This window comes from Neoarius graeffei, chromosome 9 (genome assembly GCF_027579695.1).
Source record: "Neoarius graeffei isolate fNeoGra1 chromosome 9, fNeoGra1.pri, whole genome shotgun sequence".
Classification (NCBI taxonomy): Eukaryota; Metazoa; Chordata; class Actinopteri; order Siluriformes; family Ariidae; genus Neoarius; species Neoarius graeffei.
In genome coordinates, this window is record NC_083577.1 from 88,269,562 (window position 1) to 88,294,674 (window position 25,113).

At 44.9% G+C, this 25,113-nt stretch overlaps 1 protein-coding gene across 1 annotated transcript in view; it reads left to right on the plus strand.

The window, feature by feature from the left end:
• Positions 1-25,113, plus strand: part of dars1 (aspartyl-tRNA synthetase 1) — a 75,799-nt gene that overhangs the window by 22,704 nt on the left and 27,982 nt on the right. The window contains exons 6-7 of the mRNA XM_060930433.1: positions 9,024-9,126; positions 22,146-22,248. Of these exons, the coding sequence (XP_060786416.1) occupies positions 9,024-9,126; positions 22,146-22,248 (206 nt within the window). The remainder of the gene's footprint in view (positions 1-9,023; positions 9,127-22,145; positions 22,249-25,113) is intronic.

Genomic DNA, 25,113 nt, shown 5'->3' on the forward strand with positions numbered 1-25,113 from the left:
GGGGAGACGGACAGGGAGACGAAGAGGTGCAATGACGGGCGGGGAGACGGACAGGGAGACGAAGAGGTGCAATGACGGGCGGGGAGACGGACAGGGAGACGAACAGGTGCAATGACGGGCGGGGAGACGGACAGGGAGACGAACAGGTGCAATGACGGGCGGGGAGACGGACAGGGAGACGAACAGGGAGACGGACAGGGAGACGAAGAGGTGCAATGGCGGGCGGGGAGACGGACAGGGAGACGAAGAGGTGCAATGGCGGGCGGGGAGACGGACAGGGAGACGAAGAGGTGCAATGGCGGGCGGGGAGACGGACAGGGAGACGAAGAGGTGCAATGGCGGGCGGGGAGACGGACAGGGAGACGAACAGGTGCAATGGCGGGCGGGGAGACGGACAGGGAGACGAAGAGGTGCAATGGCGGGCGGGGAGACGGACAGGGAGACGAAGAGGTGCAATGGCGGGCGGGGAGACGGACAGGGAGACGAAGAGGTGCAATGGCGGGCGGGGAGACGGACAGGGAGACGAAGAGGTGCAATGGCGGGCGGGGAGACGGACAGGGAGACGAAGAGGTGCAATGACGGGCGGGGAGACGGACAGGGAGACGAAGAGGTGCAATGACGGGCGGGGAGACGGACAGGGAGACGAACAGGTGCAATGACGGGCGGGGAGACGGACAGGGAGACGAACAGGTGCAATGACGGGCGGGGAGACGGACAGGGAGACGAACAGGTGCAATGACGGGCGGGGAGACGGACAGGGAGACGAAGAGGTGCAATGACGGGCGGGGAGACGGACAGGGAGACGAACAGGTGCAATGACGGGCGGGGAGACGGACAGGGAGACGAACAGGTGCAATGACGGGCGGGGAGACGGACAGGGAGACGAACAGGTGCAATGACGGGCGGGGAGACGGACAGGGAGACGAACAGGTGCAATGACGGGCGGGGAGACGGACAGGGAGACGAACAGGTGCAATGACGGGCGGGGAGACGGACAGGGAGACGAACAGGTGCAATGACGGGCGGGGAGACGGACAGGGAGACGAACAGGTGCAATGACGGGCGGGGAGACGGACAGGGAGACGAACAGGTGCAATGACGGGCGGGGAGACGGACAGGGAGACGAACAGGTGCAATGACGGGCGGGGAGACGGACAGGGAGACGAACAGGTGCAATGACGGGCGGGGAGACGGACAGGGAGACGAAGAGGTGCAATGACGGGCGGGGAGACGGACAGGGAGACGAAGAGGTGCAATGACGGGCGGGGAGACGGACAGGGAGACGAAGAGGTGCAATGACGGGCGGGGAGACGGACAGGGAGACGAAGAGGTGCAATGACGGGCGGGGAGACGGACAGGGAGACGAAGAGGTGCAATGACGGGCGGGGAGACGGACAGGGAGACGAAGAGGTGCAATGACGGGCGGGGAGACGGACAGGGAGACGAAGAGGTGCAATGACGGGCGGGGAGACGGACAGGGAGACGAAGAGGTGCAATGACGGGCGGGGAGACGGACAGGGAGACGAAGAGGTGCAATGACGGGCGGGGAGACGGACAGGGAGACGAAGAGGTGCAATGACGGGCGGGGAGACGGACAGGGAGACGAAGAGGTGCAATGGCGGGCGGGGAGACGGACAGGGAGACGAACAGGTGCAATGGCGGGCGGGGAGACGGACAGGGAGACGAACAGGTGCAAGGCCGGGCGGGGAGACGGACAGGTGCAAGGCCGGGCAGGGAGACGGACAGGTGCAAGGCCGGGCGGGCAGGGAGACGGACAGGTGCAAGGCCGGGCGGGCAGGGGGACGGACAGGTGCAAGGCCGGGCGGGCAGGGGGAAGGACAGGTGCAAGGCCGGGCGGGCAGGGGGACGGACAGGTGCAAGGCCGGGCGGGCAGGGGGACGGACAGGTGCAAGGCCGGGCGGGCAGGGGGACGGACAGGTGCAAGGACGGGCGGGCAGGGGGACGGACAGGTGCAAGGACGGGCGGGCAGGGGGACGGACAGGTGCAAGGACGGGCGGGCAGGGGGACGGACAGGTGCAAGGACGGGCGGGCAGGGGGACGGACAGGTGCAAGGACGGGCGGGCAGGGGGACGGTCAGGTGCAAGGACGGGCGGGCAGGGGGACGGTCAGGTGCAAGGACGGGCAGGGAGACGAGCAGGTGCAAGGACGGGCATGGAGACGAGCAGGTGCAAGGACGGGCGGGCAGGGGGACGAGCAGGTGCAAGGACGGGCGGGCAGGGGGACGGTCAGGTGCAAGGACGGGCGGGCAGGGAGACAGGCAGGCACCCGGGGAGACGAACGGACAGACAGACGGACGAACAGGTGCAAAGACCGGCAGAGAGATGGACAGCCGTGCAGAATAATCAGCTACAGTTGTGTATAAAATAATAAACGGTGGTTTTTGACTCTGAGCAGATCGCGACCTGCACATTCCTGAGTTGGGAATACTGTATCCGATCCTCGTCTGTGTTGTTGTGGTTTCCTTCCTGGACTGCTTCCATATCGCGACCCAGTTGACCTGCTTCTCTGTTTGAAGGATGTCCTTGAGAGCAGAATAGCAAGAATAGAAGAGCACAATAACATCCTGATTGGGTTTTTCCTCACAGCAGAGCATCAAAGAGTCCGAGCACACTCTGATCTCAGCTCCATAAAAACCCAAAACACACTCCTTGGTTTACTCAGGTGTGTTATCAGCACGGTGGCGTTGAGTCCGATGCAGAGCTCGGGATGAGTGTTCACTAAACGTCTCAGGCAGTGGAGTGGAACTGAAACGTTTATCTTTAAACATTCTGAAAGCTTTCAAATGGAATGTGATAAAACACTAAAACTGCAGTTAAACTGGATCTTCAAGCTGTGCTCATGGGCGTGGCCTAATATTCTAATGGGCACACTTGATTGACAGCTCTTTGTCTGAGATGCCATGATGTTCGTGTTCACACGCTGGATTTGCTCATGGTTACTGCTGTTTATTTTCTTGCGTGGTTGGAAAACTCATGGAGTTTCACAGAAATGAACAACTTTAGGTTCCAGTGTGGAAAATGTTTTCATTAAAATCAACAAGAACAACGGCAGAACATTCTCTGAGATGTAACCATAGCAACAATCGGGCATCAGTAATCTATTGAATAGAAAGCTTCGCCAGATAAATTACGTGCTCAAGCATTGTAGCTTTTCCATCTCAGTCTGAGGCCATTATCATTCATTCACTTTAAATAAATAAAAATAATAAATGTATAGAAAAGGGGAAAAAGTGTCAAACCCCAAAAAGTTTGTAAGTACCTCGCTAATTTTAGTAAAAACAACAAAAAACCCGTAGTCAAGGCTGTCGGTACTGAGCTAGTTTTAGTAAAAACTTGGCCGATTCAGCAGGTACCTTACCAGTTTTATTATAGAGTTTAATAATGTTGTACAGTGGTGTGAAAAAGTGTTGGCCCCCTTCTTGAGTTCTTTTTTTTTTTTTGCATGTGCCACAATTGAATGTTTTCAGATCAAACAAATTTAAATATTTGACAAAGATAACACAAACACAAAATGCAGTTTTTAAATGGTTTTTATTATTAAGGGGGAAAAAAAATCCAAACCTACATGACCCTGTGTGAAAAAGTGATTGCCCCCTAAACCTAATAACGGGTTGGGCCACCCTTAGCAGCAATAACTGCAATCAAGCGTTTGCGATAACTGGCAGTGAGTCTTTTACAGCGCTGTGGAGGAATTTTGGCCCACTCATCTTTGCAGAATTGTTGTACTTCAGCCACATTGGAGGGTTTTCGAGCACGAACCGCCTTTTTAAGGTCATACCACAGCATCTCAATCGGATTCAGGTCAGGACTTTGACTCGGCCACTCCAAAGTCTTCGTTTTGTTTTTCTTAAGCCGTTCAGAGTTGGACTTGCTGGTGTGTTTTGGATCATTGTCCTGCTGCAGAACCCAAGTGCGCTTCAGCTTGAGGTCACAAACAGATGGCCGGACATTCTCCTTTTTCTTTTCTTTGATTGAGGTTTGCCACAATAAATACATAAATAGCAAAAGTGGCAGGAGAAGAATACAGGGCAAAGCCCCAATTAACATTCAACCCCTTAACAAAATACAAAACATTACAAAACTTATTTAGATGATTAAAAACAATAAATATAAAAAATAATTATCAATTGACTAAGTAACAAAAATATCCAAGTTAAATAAATATAGGTCATGGTGCCCGGTATGAGCGCAATCTTGAATTATAATGGCTACGAAGTAGTTTTTTGAACTCAGGAACTGACGTAGACTGCTTTATATAACTAGGGAGACTGTTCCATAATTTTATAGTTTGAGGAAAATATGAGTTAGTGAAATAATCTTGCTTATGTGACGTAAAAGGACAAAAGTTGTTAAAATCATATGGCCCTTTTCCACTACCCTTTTTCAGCTCGCTTCAGCTCGCTTCAGCTCACTTCAGCCCGACACGGCTCGCGTTTCGACTACCAAAAACCAGCACGACTCAGCTCGTTTCAGCCCTGCTTAGCCCCTAAAACTCGCACCGTTTTGGAGTGGGGCTGAAGCGAGCCAAACCGTGCCGAGTGAGGTTGGGGGCGTGAGCAGACACTCCCCTGTGCACTGATTGGTGAGGAGGCGTGTCCTCACATGCCCACACACGCCCCGCGAGCACGCTGGGATCTGTAAACACCGCAAACCCGGAAGAAGAATAATTATGAATTACGAGAATTTCTGAAGCCTTATGCGCCTCGCCTCATCTATACGCTCTTGCCAGTATCTGTCCGCGTTGTCAAGCCACAGCACCAAGACCAGCAACACTAACGACTCCATGTCCTCCATGTTTATTGTTTACTATTCGGGTCGTGAGACTACTGCTTAAAAGATCACTGAATCAGTGACATACAGAGCATCGTGGACGAGTTCGCGGAGCGCAAGGCTTGTCGTATGCCCTTCAAATAATGCGCGCAGTAGGCTATTGATGTTTTATTATGAGCCATGTACAGTATGTCGCCTAATGTTTTTTTTGTTTCTGAGTTACATGCTCGTTTGAAGGACTTAATGTACAAAATAACATAGTTGCACCCCGGAGTGTTGAAATTGGTAAACACAGTGCATTCAGTGAGGTTTGCACCGCCCTCCTTTTATTTCTGACTCTTCCTGTCACCGTTGCAACCTCTGAGCGCTCATTCGTATGCCCTTCAAATAATGTGCGCAGTATAGGCTATTGATGTTTTATTATGAGCCATGTACAGTATCCTAATGTTTTTTGTTTCTGAGTTACATGTCCGTTTGAAGGACTTGATGTACTAAATAACATAGTTGCACCCGGTAGTGTTGAAATTGGTAAACACCGCAGTTGCGGACATTTTGTAGCCTAAAATGATGTTATGATAAGCTTTAATAAAGGGCCCGGTCATTTGCCCCGCCCCCGGCCCGGCTCTGACTTGTTCCGCCACTGTCACTGATGTCACTGTTTGCGCTGCTTAACGGCATCACATGACGTCCACCCACTTTCGCTAACTCCACCCAATGTGTCCACCCACTTCCAGCCAGCACGGTTCAGCGCGGTTGTAGTCGAAATGCAACTCCAACAGCCCCGCTCAGCTCGACTCAGCTCGACTCGGCACGGCACGGCTCAGCCGCGTTTGTAGTGGAAAAGCGGCAATAGTTACGAGTTCTATAATGGCTGGTTGCAGGTGACGACAAATTGACAAAATTTGCTGTTATTATCCCAACCTTGAGTTTGAATAGGAGGACTAAGTCATGTATCTCCCTACAAAATTCTAGAGGGAGTAAATTTAGCTTACGGCCTGTCATTGTATGTAAACTCTATGGCCAGATAGTTTAGAATAAACTTTGTGGCGCGACGCTGGATGTTTTCCAACAGCTTTCGATGTTTAACTGTATAAGGGGACCACAAAGGCGATGCATATTCTAATACTGGCCTAACTAAAGTCATATACAGTAACTTCCTAGTTGATACATCGTAAATATCACGCCTACAAACGCGCTTCACAAGACCTAACACTTTGTTTCCCTTAGCACAAAGTTCCTCAATATGGGTAGCCCACGTGTGCTTATTAGAAACAACCACCCCAAGATTGAAAGTTTCAGAGGCTGTTTCCAGTACCTTCCCAGCTAGTTGATAATTATTTGGAGTCCCTTTTTGTGATCTCAGCTTTGACATGTGCAAAACCTTGCATTTAGAGATGTTAAACTGCATTCCATAATCCATACTCCAGTCATGGAGACAGTTCAAGTCGCTCTGCAAAGAGACGCCAGAACTTGCAGATTCAATGGGGCAATAAAGCTTGCTATCATCTGCAAAGAGGGCGAAGCTCGACCCGTACTCAAGATACCTTGGCATATCGTTAACATGTATCAAAAACAGTAATGGACCCAAGATGGATCCCTGAGGGACTCCAGAAGTGACGGGCAACCACTCCGAAAATGTGCCGTCAAGAACAACCCGTTGATGCCTGTCCGTCAAGTAGCTTTCAAGCCACTTTAAAAGTCCTTCAGGATTTTTTGGTAGACAGCAGAATCCTTGGTTCCATTTACCACAGCAAGTCTTCCAGGTCCTGAAGCAGCAAAACAGCCCCAGACCATCACACTACCACCACCATGTTTTACTGTTGGTACGATGTTCCTTTTCTGAAATGCTGTTACCTTTACGCCAGATGAAAAGGGACATACACCTTCCAAAAAGTTTAACTTTTGTCTCGTCAGTCCACAGAGTATTTCCCCAAAAGTCTTGGGGATCATCAAGATGTTTTCTGGCAAAACTGAGATGAGCCTTTATGTTCTTTTTGCTCAGCAGTGGTTTTCGTCTTGGAACTCTGCCATGCAGGCCATTTTTGCCCCGTCTCTTTCTTATGGTGGAGTCAAGAACACTGACCTTAACTGAGGCCTGCAGTTCTTTGGATGTTGTTGTGGGGTCTTTTGTGACCTCTTGGGGTAATTTTGGTCGGCCGGCCACTCCTGGGAAGGTTCGCTACTGTTCCATGTTGTCGCCATTTGTAGATAATGACTCTCACTGTGGTTCGCTGGAGTCCCAAAGCTTTAGAAATGGCTTTATAACCTTTTCCAGACTGATAGATCTCAATTACTTTGTTTCTCATTTGTTCCTGAATTTCTTTGGATCGCAGCATGATGTCTAGCTTCTGAGGATCTTTTGGTCTACTTCACTTTGTCAGGCAGGTCCTATTTAAGTGACTTCTTGATGGAGAACAGGTGTGGCAGTTAGGGATGACGAAAACTAAAAAAAATCTTGACCGACCACGGAGCCTCATTAGCTGGTTAAAGTCGGTTAACCTATGAGTTTAAACAGGGATGCAAACGGCGCGCCTTTTGGCGGATGCCGCCTTTTTCACGGCTGAATCGTGCAGATCCGTTTTTTTTTTTTTTTAGGGGGGGCGTTGGAGTGTCTGAATAATTTCATCAGAGTAAATTCTGTATTAAAATTACTAAATAAGCAAATGCCGTTACAGAAGTATGAGAAGAAAACAGTAAATCAGAAAGCTGCACACGTTTGCATCCCTGTTTAAAATTCTAGAATTGGAATTATTAGAATCTATTCTAAATCCAACCGCGAGCATCCGCACATTCAGTCCCAGTCGCTGCCCTCCACTCACATTACCTTTTCTACAGCGCGAAACATTTAGTCAAATGCGGCACTGATGTCGAGGGGTTTGTATCGGAGCGGAGGACAAATGGCTCCAGCTTAGAGACAGTTTCAGTTGGCCATGATGGCGTTGAAAATAAAGTCAAGTGCTAGAAGAAGTACATAACATTCAGTGATGGGAATAACGGCGTTAAAATAAAGGCTGTTATAACGCCGGGTAATCTAATTAATTGGCTACAATCGTTATAACGCCGTTACCAATATCAACACGCCATTACTGCATGGTATTGAAGTTGCTCTGAAGCCGTCACCGACTTGGCTCACAGACATAAAAGCTGCGTTTGTCACTCCCCCTCCACACACCGCTGTCATTTCATTCTCTCCCCTTCCCTCCAAAAGTCGGCATCTGCGCCTTTAGTTTGTGTGGAGAGATCTGATCTGCAATAACATGCATTGTTGGCTACAGACCGAAACATACTTTCAGAATGCACTGGCCAAGGCAGGACTAAACTCCATGCGCCTTCTAATAATAATAAAAAAAAAAAAACAGAATAGTAATTTGTAAGCTAAAAAGCCTGTGTCTACACTTTCCTTTCGCCGAGTGGCAGCTGTCTTCAGCTGGGGCGGGAGGGCGGGACATGACTGAATGGGTGTTTCTGATTTGTCAGCTGTCGTCCTTGCACCGCATGGCACGCCCCAAGCGTTTACAACACAGAATTCCAGGTTCTCCGCTCCAAAATCGGCAGCTTCAAAACGATTGATTTTTTTTTAACCGACAACCAAAAAAAAATTAACCGGTTGACGTTGATTCGGTCAACCACCGGTCAAACGGTCATCGGTTAACATCCCTAGTGGCAGTAATCAGGCCTGGGCGTGGCTAGAGAAATTGAACTCAGCTTTCCAAAGATGTGATAAACCACAGTTAAGGGGACGCAATCACTTTTTCACACAGGGTCATGTAGGTTTGGATTTTTTTCCCGTAATAATAAAAACCTTCATTTAAAAACTGCATTTTGTGTTTACTTGTGTTATCTTTGTCTAATATTTAAATTTGTTTGATGATCTGAAACATTTAAGTGTGACAAACATGCAAAAAAAAAAAAGAAATCAGGAAGGGGGCAAACACTTTTTCACACCACTGTATATAGCTAGACAGTTTAGGAATAAAAACTTGGAGAGCTAATTTAGTGAAAAAAAAAATCTCTGGTTAATGTTTGAAATGCCTAATAAATTAAAAAAAAAACCCTAGCCAGTGTTGCAGGTAGCTAATGTTTGATAAGGAAACGCGAGCTCGTATCATGTGGAGCTCGTCAACGTTGGAAAAGCTTTGTTACCTTTGGGTTTTATTGTAGTATTGTGTCATTAAACGAGTCAAGCTTTTGAAGTTTTTCACCTGTGTGTGTGTGTGTGTGTGTGTGTTTCAGGGAAGCAGTGTTTCTTGGTCCTGCGTCAGCAGCAGTTTAATGTCCAGGCTCTGGTGGCTGTGGGAGAGCAAGCCAGCAAGCAGATGGTGAAATTTGCCGCTAAGTGAGTACAGAAAGCTCCTTCCTGTCCTGCAGAACAATGGTGGGAAAAATCGCTAACACTCTGAACTTCCATTTCTCTTTTCACTAAAGTTTCTCTCCGAATCGATAACACTGTTTCACCGTCGCACAAATGAGTCGTATCGCCTCAACGAAAACAAACAGCAGCGTGATTAGAGCGACGGAAGGAGTTTAAAAGCCTCGGCGTAATGAATTAGTGCGTGTTCGGGGTCACATGAGGGACGGACACACACACACACACACACACACACGTTATTCCTGCATTAACATCACAATATGAACAGTTCAACCCACAAACTTTTTCTGTCTTTAAAATTATATTTTTGTCATTACATCAATAATTTACAAATCTCAAAAACTGATATTGTATTCACAATAGAACATAGACAGCATATCAAATGTCGAAAGTGAGACATTTTGAAATTTCATGACAGCAACACGTCTCAAAAAAGTTGGGACAGGGGCAATAAGAGACTGGAAAAGTTAAAGGTACAAAAAAGGAACAGCTGGAGGACCAAATTGCAACTCATCAGGTCAATTGGCAATAGGTCATTAACATGACTGGGTATAAAAAGAGCATCTTGGAGTGGCAGCGGCTCTCAGAAGTAAAGATGGGAAGAGGATCACCAATCCCCCTAATTCTGCGCCGACAAATAGTGGAGCAATATCAGAAAGGAGTTCGACAGTGTAAAATTGCAAAGAGTTTGAACATATCATCATCTACAGTGCATAATATCATCAAAAGATTCAGAGAATCTGGAAGAATCTCTGTGCGTAAGGGTCAAGGCCGGAAAACCATACTGGGTGCCCGTGATCTTCGGGCCCTTAGACGGCACTGCATCACATACAGGCATGCTTCTGTATTGGAAATCACAAAATGGGCTCAGGAATATTTCCAGAGAACATTATCTGTGAACACAATTCACCGTGCCATCCGCCGTTGCCAGCTAAAACTCTATAGTTCAAAGAAGAAGCCGTATCTAAACATGATCCAGAAGCGCAGACGTCTTCTCTGGGCCAAGGCTCATTTAAAATGGACTGTGGCAAAGTGGAAAACTGTTCTGTGGTCAGACGAATCAAAATGTGAAGTTCTTTATGGAAATCAGGGACGCCGTGTCATTCGGACTAAAGAGGAGAAGGACGACCCAAGTTGTTATCAGCGCTCAGTTCAGAAGCCTGCATCTCTGATGGTATGGGGTTGCATTAGTGCATGTGGCATGGGCAGCTTACACATCTGGAAAGACACCATCAATGCTGAAAGGTATATCCAGGTTCTAGAGCAACATATGCTCCCATCCAGACGACGTCTCTTTCAGGGAAGACCTTGCATTTTCCAACATGACGATGCCAAACCACATACTGCATCAATTACAGCATCATGGCTGTGTAGAAGAAGGGTTCGGGTACTGAACTGGCCAGCCTGCAGTCCAGATCTTTCACCCATAGAAAACATTTGGCGCATCATAAAACGGAAGATACGACAAAAAAGACCTAAGACAGTTGAGCAACTAGAATCCTACATTAGACAAGAATGGGTTAACATTCCTATCCCTAAACTTGAGCAACTTGTCTCCTCAGTCCCCAGACGTTTACAGACTGTTGTAAAGAGAAAAGGGGATGTCTCACAGTGGGAAACATGGCCTTGTCCCAACTTTTTTGAGATGTGTTGTTGTCATGAAATTTAAAATCACCTAATTTTTCTCTTTAAATGATACATTTTCTCAGTTTAAACATTTGATATGTCATCTATGTTCTATTCTGAATAAAATATGGAATTTTGAAACTTCCACATCATTGCATTCCGTTTTTATTTATAATTTGTACTTTGTCCCAACTCTTTTGGAATCGGGGTTGTACACAACTGTATGCACAACACACACACCTTTATATTATATTATCACATTAAATACTTTTTACAGAACTTTAAACAGTACAGGAAGAAAATGAGCTGCAGGTTTTTTTCCGGTTTACAGAAATGCTGTAAATTCAGTATTTGGACACTGTGTTTCACTGTCGACCTACACAACATTTTTCGCAGCCCACATATCACACTTTTAACATGAAATGAAGTTGGATCTTATCATTGCTGCAATTTAAAAAAAAAAAAAAAAAGGTTGTGAAGGAATAATCTCACACACCATCATATTTTATTCAAAAGTTCTTTTATGCCCCCTCTGATATCCAGGAGTTTAGGTTTTGCAATTAGTTTATATAAAAGTACAGTGGAACTATATGTACACACAACACACACTGTTTTTAGACTATTAGTGTTATACAACGTTTAACAAGCTTTCACCAAACAGAATAAACGGGACATCTTTAATGTTCAGGCTGTGAAATGAGCTGAATTAAAAATGAATGGGGGAAAAATGGTAGAAAGCTGACAAAGGAATTATAAACACAACAAACACATTATTATTATCAGGGATGAGAATTTTCCGCGGATCTGCAGAATTCCGAGTTTTTCCCGCTGAAAATGTCATTTTTGTGAAACGTGTAAATCCGTTGAGAAAATTTCGGGGGGGGGTCGGCGCGAGGCGAGGCTTGTGGTGGCACAAGCAGGACCGACCGACCGCCCGCCAGCATCTTTCGGCAACGCTCATCACAAAATTAGTTGCAGCTGTGATAACGGAAATCGTCATTGCTTTCTTCAATATTTATGCTAACGACAACTCACGACGATTTCTGGCAACGTTTTGGCGCTAGTTTCAGCTCACTTCTACAATTCGCTGAGAAACAAGCTATACATACACGGTTTTGATCACTTCTTAAGTTCCAGTTATTTTGGTTAGTTTTCAAAGTTACTTCGCCAATATGGCGAAAGTTTTGGACCGCAAAAATGAGGATCGTGCCAGGGAAATCGATAAATCGAACGGGATAAAGAACTGTTTCCGATGGGCATGGCTTGATAGTAGCGTTACCGTGCAGATAGGGACACAAACTGTGACGACGTGCCTGACGGAACATATCCGAAAAGTGGGCGTGCCGGGAAAGGTTCTGTGTATTCTGTGCTCAGATATGATCAATTATGGAAACAGAGGAGCTAGAAACATCCAGGAGCACATCAAAACAAAAAAGCACAAAGGTACGTTTTACTTAAATTGTCAAAGATAGAGTCAGGAGGAATCTAATATATCATTACGGTTACCTCCATTATCGCTCACACACACATTATGTGGGAAAGATGCCAGACATTTCAGAGTTTTTTTTTTTTTTTTTTAAATGTCCCATTCTCATCCCTGTATTATTATTATTATTATTATTAACCATTTTTACAGAACTTTCATGTTTGACCACAGGATTTTTTTCCTCCGTTTTACAGAAATGCCTTAAATTTGGTATTTAGACATCGATTTAGAAATCGATTTAACTGTCGATCCACACAGCAAACACACTGTTACATTCTCATCATAAGTTATTGACTTGGTGTGTGTTATATTGAATAAGCTCTCACATGCATTAGAGGAAATAAATTACAGTAAAATATAGTTAGCCTGTCTTATGCCTGGGTCAAGCCCCGCACCGCATACGGGCCGAACCCGGCACAAACCAGCCCAACACAAGAGGTTTTGCTCACCTGTATCCGGCTCGGCCCAGGCCTACAATAGATAACTATAAATATTACACAAACTTCACTTAACCTCCTAAGGCCCAAGCTGTTTTTTTTTACATGCATTTTTTATTTCTCTTTGCTATTTAGGCTTATTAGAACCTGATTAGAATAAAAACTAAGCATCATCTTTTGATAAGATGTACTTTTAGAGAAAAAGTATGTCCACATATGTGGATTCTTGTTCCGAATTTCCATAAAGTGCTGTCCACGCATGTGACCGCTAAGCCCTAAGAGGTTAAATATGTATTACATACAAATTATATCTAGCTAATCCCATAATAGTAAAGAAAATGAAAATTAAATATGCCAGAATATAATCATGAAGATAAAATTATTCTACTGGCAGTGATGCGCCTCCTTAAAGAGGTGAGTTTTCAGGACGCGTTTAAAAGCCTCTCCATTAGTGGTGTTTCGGATAAACACAGGCAAACTGTTCTATAGTCTGGAGGCTGCGGCAGTAAATGATCAGGCACCCAGAGTAGCTTGGGTCCTTATTATTATTATTATTATTATTATTATTATTACAATGTTTATGTTTAACAATTATTCGCCAAAGTTATTATTTAAATAATGTTGAGTGGTATATCAGATATATTCCATTCAGCGGGCATGATACTGAACGAGTCGAAGATGAGTAGCTGAATGGAATATATCTGATAGACCATGAAAAATAAGACAACCTATTATTATTATTATTATTATTATTATTATTATAATACATACACACACACACTTTATGTCGACATTCTCGAAGGCCAACACTAGCTTACGTGCGACCCGGTGCTGTTAGCGCGGCAGTCCAGTTACCTTCCAGCCAGTGTAGTGTTAGCGAAGGCCAATGCTAGCACAGTCAAGCTGAATCTTATTATTATTATTATTTTCCCTGTGTAATTTACTGAGTTACTTTTAAAATCAACATCGGCAGCTCCACACAACGGAGCGACCTGGCAGCCAAAACTCTCTCAAAATCTTCCGCTTTTAATGAAGCAAACCTGGCGGCCATGTTTGTTTACAAATTGTCCCAGTCGCTCGCTAGCGTGGAAGTTTTACATCGCTGATGTGTCTCTTTTCCAGGTTTTTGATGTCCGTTGGTACAACCCCGATTCCAAAAAAGTTGGGATAAAGTACAAATTGTAAATAAAAACAGAATGCAATGATGTGAAAGTTTCAAAATTCCATATTTTATTCAGAATAGAACATAGATGACATATCAAATGTTTAAACTGAGAAAATGTATCATTTAAAAAGAAAAATTAGGTGATTTAAAATTTCATGACAACAACACATCTCAAAAAAGTTGGGACAAGGCCATGTTTCCCACTGTGAGACATCCCCTTTTCTCTTTACAACAGTCTGTAAACGTCTGGGGACTGAGGAGACAAGTTGCTCAAGTTTAGGGATAGGAATGTTAACCCATTCTTGTCTAATGTAGGATTCTAGTTGCTCAACTGTCTTAGGTCTTTTTTGTCATATCTTCCGTTTTATGATGCGCCAAATATTTTCTATGGGTGAAAGATCTGGACTGCAGGCTGGCCAGTTCAGTACCCGAACCCTTCTTCTACACAGCCATGATGCTGTAATTGATGCAGTATGTGGTTTGGCATTGTCATGTTGGAAAATGCAAGGTCTTCCCTGAAAGAGACGTCGTCTGGATGGGAGCATATGTTGCTCTAGAACCTGGATATACCTTTCAGCATTGATGGTGTCTTTCCAGATGTGTAAGCTGCCCATGCCACACGCACTAATGCAACCCCATACCATCAGAGATGCAGGCTTCTGAACTGAGCGCTGATAACAACTCGGGTCGTCCTTCTCCTCTTTAGTCCGAATGACACGGCGTCCCTGATTTCCATAAAGAACTTCAAATTTTGATTCGTCTGACCACAGAACAGTTTTCCACTTTGCCACAGTCCATTTTAAATGAGCCTTGGCCCAGAGAAGACGTCTGCGCTTCTGGATCATGTTTAGATACGGCTTCTTCTTTGAACTATAGAGTTTTAGCTGGCAACGGCGGATGGCACGGTGAATTGTGTTCACAGATAATGTTCTCTGGAAATATTCCTGAGCCCATTTTGTGATTTCCAATACAGAAGCATGCCTGTATGTGATGCAGTGCCGTCTAAGGGCCCGAAGATCACGGGCACCCAGTATGGTTTTCCGGCCTTGACCCTTACGCACAGAGATTCTTCCAGATTCTCTGAATCTTTTGATGATATTATGCACTGTAGATGATGATATGTTCAAACTCTTTGCAATTTTACACTGTCGAACTCCTTTCTGATATTGCTCCACTATTTGTCGGCGCAGAATTAGGGGGATTGGTGATCCTCTTCCCATCTTTACTTCTGAGAGCCGCTGCCACTCCAAGATGCTCTTTTTATACCCAGTCATGTTAATGACCTATTGCCAATTGACCTAATGAGTTGCAATTTGGTCCTCCAGCTGTTCCTTTTTTGTACCTTTAACTTTTCCAGCCTCTTATTGCCCCTGTCCCAACTTTTTTGAGATGTGTTGCTGTCATGAAATTTCAAATGAGCCAATATTTGGCATGAAATTTCAAAATGTCTCACTTTTGACATCTGATATGTTGTCTATGTTCTATTGTGAATACAATATCAGTTTTTGAGATTTGTAAATTATTGCATTGCATTTTTATTTACAATTTGTACTTTGTCCCAACTTTTTTGGAATCGGGGTTGTATGTTTTTCTCTTGTAAATATGCATAAAGAATATATAATGAAGTTTTGGGAGCCTTTCGGGTGTTTAACGCGTTGTTAGTTTCAGTTTATTTATTTAGTGCTTAAACCGAGCCCTGGATTCACCTCGTTTTCTCTCTTTCCCGGCCGACAAAGAAATGATAATGCGCATTTGCAGCAGAAACGTTTTGTCTTGGTTCTTCACATGAGCTCTGATGTGTGACGTCGTGTTGTCTTGACATTGGGGAGAGCGGTGTAATACACGGAGGATAAGCGATATGATAATATTGCACACCATCAGTAAACCCAGTAGAAGGGAATAGAACATGTTTTTATTCCAGGGAAAAAGTGGCCTGTTTGTAATAATCGCTGATATTCACTGAGCCTGAGGTGGATAATTGTTTTAGTATAAATACACAGGTGATTTTGTTAAAAAAAAAATATTTCAGACTTCAAAATCTTCATGTAAATGTAATAACTTTACGGCGCAGACTCGTGTCGCTGATCTACGCCGAGTCACATAAAACACTTTGTTTTGAAATCGATAAAATAAATCCCAACCCCGCCTCACCTTTGAATAGTTTTAGACCAAACTTCAGAGCATCTTTAGTGCTTTTAGGAACAACATTTTCTTTCATCATCTGTAATTCTTCCTCAGTTACAGTGACGAAGCGATCGGCCGCCTCAAGTGATTTTGCCGAGTCACTCGAGATGATTTATTGAGAAATAGTCCGAAACTCTCGACCAATCAGCACGCACGATTTCCTCTAATCTCTTCCGTATTTATACTGAATAATAATGATTAATTTTTGCACAACTTACAACACACTTTTACAGTAAGAAACGATCCACAGAACTTTCTCTGTTGTCCAGATTTTCTTTCTTTAAGTTTGGTGCTTTGTAAACTTTCTGCCACTTTTTTATCCACGTTTTATTTTTCACATCTCTCTGTTATAACACTCATTACATACGTTTAATTTCTGACGTAAAGATCGATAGAATGATTCACTGTGAGTTCATATAAGCTCGAGATTATTATTATTATTATTATTATTAAATACTGAGGTTATTATGGAGTAATATTTTAAACCCACAGTAGTTCGGGACCATGTGGTGATATCGATGTTGTAAATTATCGCGATCAGCTTTTATTGATTTTTATTTTTTATGAATTATAAACCAAATACAAGCAGACGATGTGATGTTAAATGTTTGAGCTATAAAATTCTTTAAAAAAAAAAAAAAATATATATATATATATATATATATATATATATATATATATATATTATTATTTTTTTTTTTTCCTCCAAAACAAAAATCTGTAACGTGTGACCCCGGGTCATGTGGACGATGTGTGATATTTAGTCTCGGGTGACGTTTTTGCCGTGTGTTTCTGTTCAGCAGAACTGAGTGCACTGTGTGGTATTTCAGATTAATTCATGTGATCTATAGCGTGAGTGTCTGTCTCGTGTTCCAGTGGAATATGAGCACAGAGCGAACGAGTGAAAAAATTTTTTCCCTTTCTGCTCTTTCCTATTTCACTTTTCCACTCGAACTTCCTCTGGTCTGACCTCTGACCTCTCGCAGCTTGTCATATGTCTGATATAAACACATCGTCTGTTTATTAAAGCAAAGTGAAAAGAGAACTGGGTTGGGTAAGAAGGCGAGAAAAACACCGAGGGGAATTTTGCCTGTGCATGACAGATTGATGCGTACACACACACACACACACACACACACACACACACGTGCAAATGAAACTACATGGAATGAATAGACTGGTGTGTTGCTGTTCTAAGAAACTGCAACGAAACTTAGCGTGAGTTATTTTCCTCTAACAGCGCGTCCCTAAGGGTTTTAATTCTCAAACAACGTCGCATTTTTTATGTTTGTAGTTACAGGAAACACTCGTTCCCTCACTGGCATCTCTCCTGTCCCTTAATGACAAAAAAAAAGCAGCATGTCACATTTCTGAGAAACCAAGAATCATAAACACAAGCTCCTTTATCCTGAAAATGTCTCAAAACCGAGTTACAGCTTGACCTCTGACCCCTGACCCGGACACTCCTTCAAGAAATTTACATCAACGTCTTCTTACTTTAATAAAAACTGCACCGTGTCAATGTTTACGGACTTTTAAAAGCATTTTTTTTTTAAAATCCCATTGTGTGAGTGCGCTGTTGCTATAGAAACGGTAACACAGTGATCAGAAATTAACCCACTATGTGCAGCTGCACGACTGTCGGAGCCGCTGTTGCAGAAAACTAATCAACACCAATCACAGTTACAGTTCAGAGCTCCACAGCGCAGCGGGGAGACGCGTGTGAAAGATATGTGCAGGATATAGTTTTGAAGTTATCTGTATGAGGGTGAATTGAGGTGTGTGTGTGTGTGTGTGTGTGTGTGTGTGTGTTCTCACTGGTTGTGTCACTCTTGATTTCACACTTTCAAAGAGATGCAATAAGCTCCAACTGCCACATTAACCACAAAACCTTACTCAAATCAGAAATACTGCGCAACATTCTCTCACTCGCGCTCTCTCTCTCACACACACACACACACACACACACACACACACACACACACACACACAGAGCATGGTTCTCTCAGACCTTTTGATCGTGTGTGTACAGGTGTAAAGTGCAACTCAGGTGTTCATTCGCGGGCGTTGTGTGTCTGTGTGTCAGGATTTGAGGAGTTCTTATTGATGCAGTTTCTATTTTTTGACTATTTTACATATTTAGACTTTTTTTTTTTGGGACAACAGAGAAATGAAGCAAAAAAAAAAAGTCACACTTTATGGCTCAGAAATTTAAACAACCTCTGTTTAGACGTCCGTCTGATAACCTGAAGTTTGAGAAATACAGTCCCTTGCATAAGTATTCACCACCTTTCTTATGAAACCCCTAAATAAGAGCTGCTCCAACCAATTCACTTCATAAGTCACATAATTAGTTGATTAAGATCCACCTGTGTATAATCAAAGTGTCACATGATGTCTGTATAAATCACCCTGTTCTGGAAGGACCCTGACTCTGCAACACTACTAAGCAAGCAACATGAAAACCAAGGAGCCTCCAAACAGGTCAGAGACAAAGTTGTGGAGAAGTATAGATCAGGGTTGGGTTCTAAAAAATATCCCAAACTCTGAATATCCCAGGGAGCTCCATTAAATCCATTATAGCAAAATGGAAAGAATATGGCACCACTACAAACCTGACAAGAGAAGGCCCCGCCCACCAAAACTCACAGACCGGGCAAGGAGGGCATTAATCAGAGATGCAACAAAGACACCAAAGATAACACTGAAGGAGCCGCAAAGATCCACAGCGGAGATGGGAGTATCTGTCCATAGGACCACTTTAAGCCGTACACTCCACAGAGCAGGTGGGGCTTTATGGAAGAGTGGCCAGAAAAAAGCCATTGCTTAAGAAAACACGTTTGGAGTTTGCCCAGCAGCATGTGGCAGACTCCCCAAACACATGGGAGAAGATTCTCTGGTCAAATGAGACTAAAATTGATCTTTTTGGCCATCATGGGAAACGCCATCTGTCGTGCAAACCCAGCACCCTGAGAACACCATTCCTCCAGTGAAGCATGGTGGTGGCAGCATCATGCTGTGGGGATGTTTTTCATCTGCAGGGACAGGAAAGCTGGTCAGGACTGAAGGAAAGATGGATGGCACTAAATACAGGGCAATTCTGGAGGAAAACCTGTTTGAGTCGGCCAGAGGTTTGAGACTGGGACAAAGGTTCACGTTCCAGCAGGACAATGACCCTAAACATACTGCTAAAGCTACACTGGGGTGGTTTAAAGGGAAACATTTAAATATCTTGGAATGGCCTAATCAAAGCCAAGACCTCAATCCAATTGAGAATCTGTGGCATAACTTGAAGATTGCTGTATCTAACTTGGAGTTGGAGCAGTTTTGCCTTGAGGAATGGGCAACAATCCCAGTGGCTAGATGTGCTAAGCTAATAGAGACATACCCCAAGAGACTTGCAGCTGGAATTGCAGCAAAAGGTGGCTCTACAAAGTATTGACTTTGGGGGGTGAATACTTATGCACACTCCAGATTTCTGTTTTTTCATCTTAATTATTGTTTGTGTCACAATAAAACAACAATTTTCACTTTTAAAGTTGTAGGCATGTGTAAATTAAACGTTCCTAACCCTCCAAAAATCCATTTTAATTCCAGCTTGTAATGCGACAAAACAGGACAAACACCAAGGGGGGTGAATACTTTCGCAAGGCACTATAATTTGGGTTTTATTTGATGTGCAGTGTGTCAGAGCTTCATTTCCTTCTCTTGTGTTCGTCCTTTCACACCAAACGGGAACGGAACAGGTTCGGTTCTTGTTCCTGCACTAAAGTTTGAACCGTTTGGTCCATTTCAACCAAAACCGAACAGGTTCAGAATCTGATAAATGGGGACCAAAATATGGCTGGTTTTTCCACCACGAGCCGTGATGACATCAGTGAGCGTGTCATTAGTTTGGAGAGGAAGTGGAACCCAGTGATGGAACAGGAAACATCTTCAGAAAAAAATGGACCGGAAATAAATATCTGCAACAACAAATCAGCGCGCACCTCCATCTTGCTCCCGTTGTGAATTGTGCCACGCCTTCTTTTATTCATGACTCATCCTTGATTACACCGATTCTGATCAAAACTGTTGAAAGTACGGGCTGGGTCGCAAGCTGGCACCAAGGATCAACGAATCCTGAACAGAACGGGTTCCCTGTTGGTCGAAAAGGGGTAATTAAGAGCAACTGGCTAATGAGCGTGTAGTGGGCGGGGCTTTTTCTGACTCGATGGACTAAAAGCTCGGAGATGTTCCTGATTTGTGACTCGGCAGTAAAGTGCGTGCTGATTGACTGATTTATTATTCGTTCGTGGGTTAGTTTAGTCGGAGTGAGGCGTCTGAGATCAGTGTGAGCTCCTGTTTTTACTGTATATACACACTGGCCACTTTATTAGGAACACTCAGTAGTTTTGATGCAGTTCTCTGATCAGCCGATGCATCAAATCCTGCAGATGCAAATCCAGAGCTTCAGTTAATGCTCACAATGTTCAAACATCAGAATGGGAAAAATCTCTGTGATCTCAATTTTTGTGTGACTTTCTTTCACTACGGTATGGGTGTCGGTTTGAGTCAGATGAGTATGAGGTTTGAGTATTTCAGAAACTGCTGATCTCCTCCTGGGGTTTTCACACGCAACAGTCTCTAGAGTTTACACAGAATGGTGCGGAAAACAAAAAACAAACATCGAGTGAGTGAGCGGAAACGCACGCCTTGTTGATGAGGGAGATCAGAGGAAAATGGGCAGACTGGGTCGAGCTTTTTTGCCCGGAAGGATATCGTAACTCATATAATCACTCTTTACAACCCTGGTGAGCAGAAAAGCATCTCCGCATAGAACAGAAAACAAAAGAACACGTTGGGTTCAAGAACAGTTCAACAAAAACATCGGTCTGTGCAGAGATGAGTATGTGATGGCGCTGCTACGACTGCGTAGTTTATGGACGTGTTGTCATGGCAACAGATTTGAAGTGCAGCGAAATTCAGCTACCTCCATAATCCCTGTCAGAAAAGCAAGGCCCTCATCCTATTATTATTATTATTATTATTATTATTATTATTAATCCCGTGGTGGTAAATATTAGGTGCTCAGGTTACTGCTGGTTGGTTGCCATGGTTACTCTGGCATTGCTTAGCTAATAAAGAGCAATAAACCTGTGCATGTCTGTTTTGATCGTACATGCAACACTCATACACTATCATTCAGTTCACACTATTTCAGACACGTTTCTCCAAACATGTTTTTATTAATCGTATTTAACGTTCTTGTGATGACTCGTAACAAGTCACTGGTACAGCCCGAGGTTAATACGAAGGTAGCTAAAGTAGCTAGTTTGTTCAGTTCAGATTGTTGTGCGTTTGTGTGGATATAAAGCGGAAAAAAGGAAGCTCGGCTTCAACTGACCGTTTATTACATCATATTTAAGGAACTAAACAACACATTAGTGTGTGTGTTTTTCTTTGTGGCGTGTTGTGCGGTGAGGAAAGCGTAGCCGCTGTTATTTTTGGCCCTGAGGTCTTGAAATACCTGCAGTATGTTGAAAGCTGCTATAGTGAAAGTGTGTGGTTACCAAGACAAACCACTGTAGTGGTGAAAAACAGGAATTGTGCAGTCACTTAAAAAAAAAAAACACCTATATACAACAAGACCAAGGTGGAGTTACACCACAGCATGGGCTCAGGGTTTCCATCGAATGTTTCACCACTGTGTCTCAACACACACATCAACATGGTGAAAATGGAGCGTGACCTTTCCGAAGTGGCTGGATGGGTTAAAAACACTCGCTCGTAGCGAGGGTCTGGATCAGAGCCACACGGTTCTGTTAGTGAGAGTGACCGAGGGAGGTCTTCCTCACGGGGTGAGCATGCGGTCCAAACAAAGCGGAGGGTGCCAATATTTTTTGCTCCTAGCAAAATTGGAGAGTGAGAGTGTTGGCGTTATCAGCCACTGAATGATTTTCGTTTGGTGTTTGTAGGGCCCGAGATCGGGTCTGTAATGTCCTCTCCGAGACCCTGTGTAGTGAGCAGACACACTGAAGAGTCAGCTGTTTGGGATTCAGCCACATTTGGGAAAAGACGTAAAATTTTCTCTCTCTCTCTCTCTCAGTATTACGAAGGAGAGTATCGTGGACGTGGAGGCCGTGGTGCAGAAGGTGGAGCAGAAGATTGAGAGTTGTTCTCAGCAGGATGTAGAGCTGCACATCCAGAGGGTAAAACTTATGAAACACCACCACTAACTCCGCTACTGATATTACTGCTGTCCCAAATTTCTCTTTGGACATCAATAAAAATCCGTCTGTCTGTCCATTCTTCACTATGATCAAGGACCACTCACGCTGCGATCAATAACGGCTAAAATTATTTCAATTAACACTGTTTCCACCACAGATTTCCCCTCATGGACCAATAAATTGTCTCTCTGTCCATCTGTCTGTCTACTAATAATTAAGTTATTCCACAAAATCCAGCCGTACATGAGCTGATAGGTGACGAGGCGCGTAGCACCGAGTCGTCTCTAATCCATGTACGATGAGATTGAGTGGAATAACTGTGTTATTCTCTCCACCTTCACTGAGAAACAGAGCATTTTTATTTTTTTGCAAATTCGATAAATAAAAACTTTTGATACAAAACATCTGACAAAATCATTTCCACTTGGAAACAAACCGGCGAAATGACAGGAGCAATTTGTGAAAAATGTGATAATAATAACTCTTGAAAATTTTTTTAAAAAATGTTCTTACCATCAAATCCTTTCATTCCATGTTTTGTTGCTTTTTTTTTGTATTTTTTGTGGTTTTGTTTTTGAGTAGGTTTTTATTTCGTCCTCAGTTGGTTCAGTAACGCGCCGCCATTTTATTATTTTTCTTCTTTAGGTTTTGTTTGTTTTTTGTCAGTTGGTAAACCAACTTAAAGATGCATTACTGCCACCGACTGGGCTGGAGTGTGGAACAGGATGTACTGGGGGGGAGAAAACAAACAGTCTTTTAGCTGATTCTGTTTCTTTTAAATACTTGATAACAAAGCCGCCATTTTGTTTTTCTCTCCTCATGGTATATGAGCTGATATCCTAGTGGTAGAGTAGCCAATCAGAGCGTGTGGTTGCTCATATCCAGTGAATGTGGATAGAACAATATTACTTCTACTTCAATTACTAATACTATTACTGTGGTTCCTAATACTAACAGTATACGGTACTAACAGTACTAACAGTACTGCTAATGATATCGAATGCTCCTGTTAGTGCAGGGGGAGGGAACCTGTCATACTGCCTGTGATGCTTTCTTACATCTCAGTCTCTCTCTCTCTCTCTCTCTCTCTCTCTCTGTGACCCTCTCTCTCACTCTTTTTCTCTCTCTCTCTCTCTGACCCCCTCTCTCTCTGACTCACTCCGACTCTCTCTGACCCCCTCTCTCTCTGACTCTCTCTGACCCCCTCTCTCTGGCCCTCTCTGACCCCCTCTCTCTAACTCTCTGACCCCCCTCTGACTCTCTCTGACCCTCTCTCTCTGACTCTCTCTCTGACCCCCGCTCTCTGACCCTCTCTCTCTAACTCTCTCTGAACCCCTCTCTCTAACTCTCTCTGACCCCCCCCCTCTCTCTGACCCTCTCTGACCCCCCCTCTCTCTCACCCTCTCTGACCCTCTCTGACTCTCTCTGGCCCTCTCTCTCTCTCTCTCTCTGACCCTCTCTCTCTGACTCTCTGACCCTCTCTCAGACTCTCTCTGGCCCTCTCTCTCTTTCTGACCCTCTCTCTCTGACTCTCTGACCCTCTCTCAGACTCTCTCTGGCCCTCTCTCTCTCTGACCCTCTCTCTCTCTGACCCTCTCTCAGACTCTCTCTGGCCCTCTCTCTCTTTCTGACCCTCTCTCTCTGACTCTCTGGCCCTCTCTCTCTCTGACCCTCTCTCTCTCTGACCCTCTCTCTGACTCCCTCTGACCCCCTCTCTGACTCTCTCTGACCCCCCTCTCTCTGACTCCCTCTGACCCCCCTCTCTGACCCCCCCGACTCCCTCTGACCCTCTCTCTGACTTTCTCTGACTATCTCTGACCCTCTCTCTCTGACTCTCTCTGACCCCCCCTCTCTGACCCTCTCTCTGACTCTCTCTGACCCCCCTCTCTGACCCTCTCTCTTTGACTCTCTCTGACCCCCCTCTCTGACTCTCTCTCTCTGACTCTCTCTGACCCCCTCTCTCTGACTCTCTCTGACCCCTCTCTCTGACTCTCTCTGACCCCCCCTGACCCCCGCTCTCTGACCCTCTCTGACCCCCTCTCTGACTCTCTCTGACCCCCTCTCTGAGCCCCCTCTGACCCCCCTCTTTCTGACTCTCTCTCTGACCCCCTCTCTCTGACTCCCTCTGACCCCCTCTCTCTGACCCTCTCTCTGACCTTCTTTCTGACTCTCTGACCCCCTCTCTCTGACTCTCTCTGACCCCCCCTGACCCCCCGCTCTCTGACCCTCTCTGACCCCCTCTCTGACTCTCTCTGACCCCCTCTCTCTGAGCCCCCTCTGACCCCCCTCTCTCTGACTCTCTCTGACCCCCTCTCTCTGACTCTCTCTGACCCTCTCTCTGACCTTCTTTCTGACTCTCTCTCTCTGACCCTCTCTCTGACCCTCTCTCTGACCTTCTTTCTGACTCTCTGACCCCCTCTCTCTGACTCTCTCTCTCTGACCCTCTCTCTGACCTTCTTTCTGACTCTCTCTGACCCCCTCTCTCTGACTCTCTCTGACCCCCTCTCTCTGACTCTCTCTGACCCCCTCTCTCTGACTCCCTCTGACCCCCTCTCTCTGACCCTCTCTCTGACCTTCTTTCTGACTCTCTCTGACCCCCTCTCTCTGACTCTCTCTGACCCCCTCTCTCTGACTCTCTCTGACCCCCTCTCTCTGACTCCCTCTGACCCCCCTCTCTCTGACCCTCTCTCTGACCTTCTTTCTGACTCTCTCTGACCCCCTCTCTCTGACTCCCTCTGACCCCCCTCTTTCTGACTCCCTCTGGCCCCCCTCTCTCTGACCCACTCTCTGACCCCCTCTCTCTGACTCTCTCTGACCCCCTCTCTCTGACTCTCTCTGACCCCC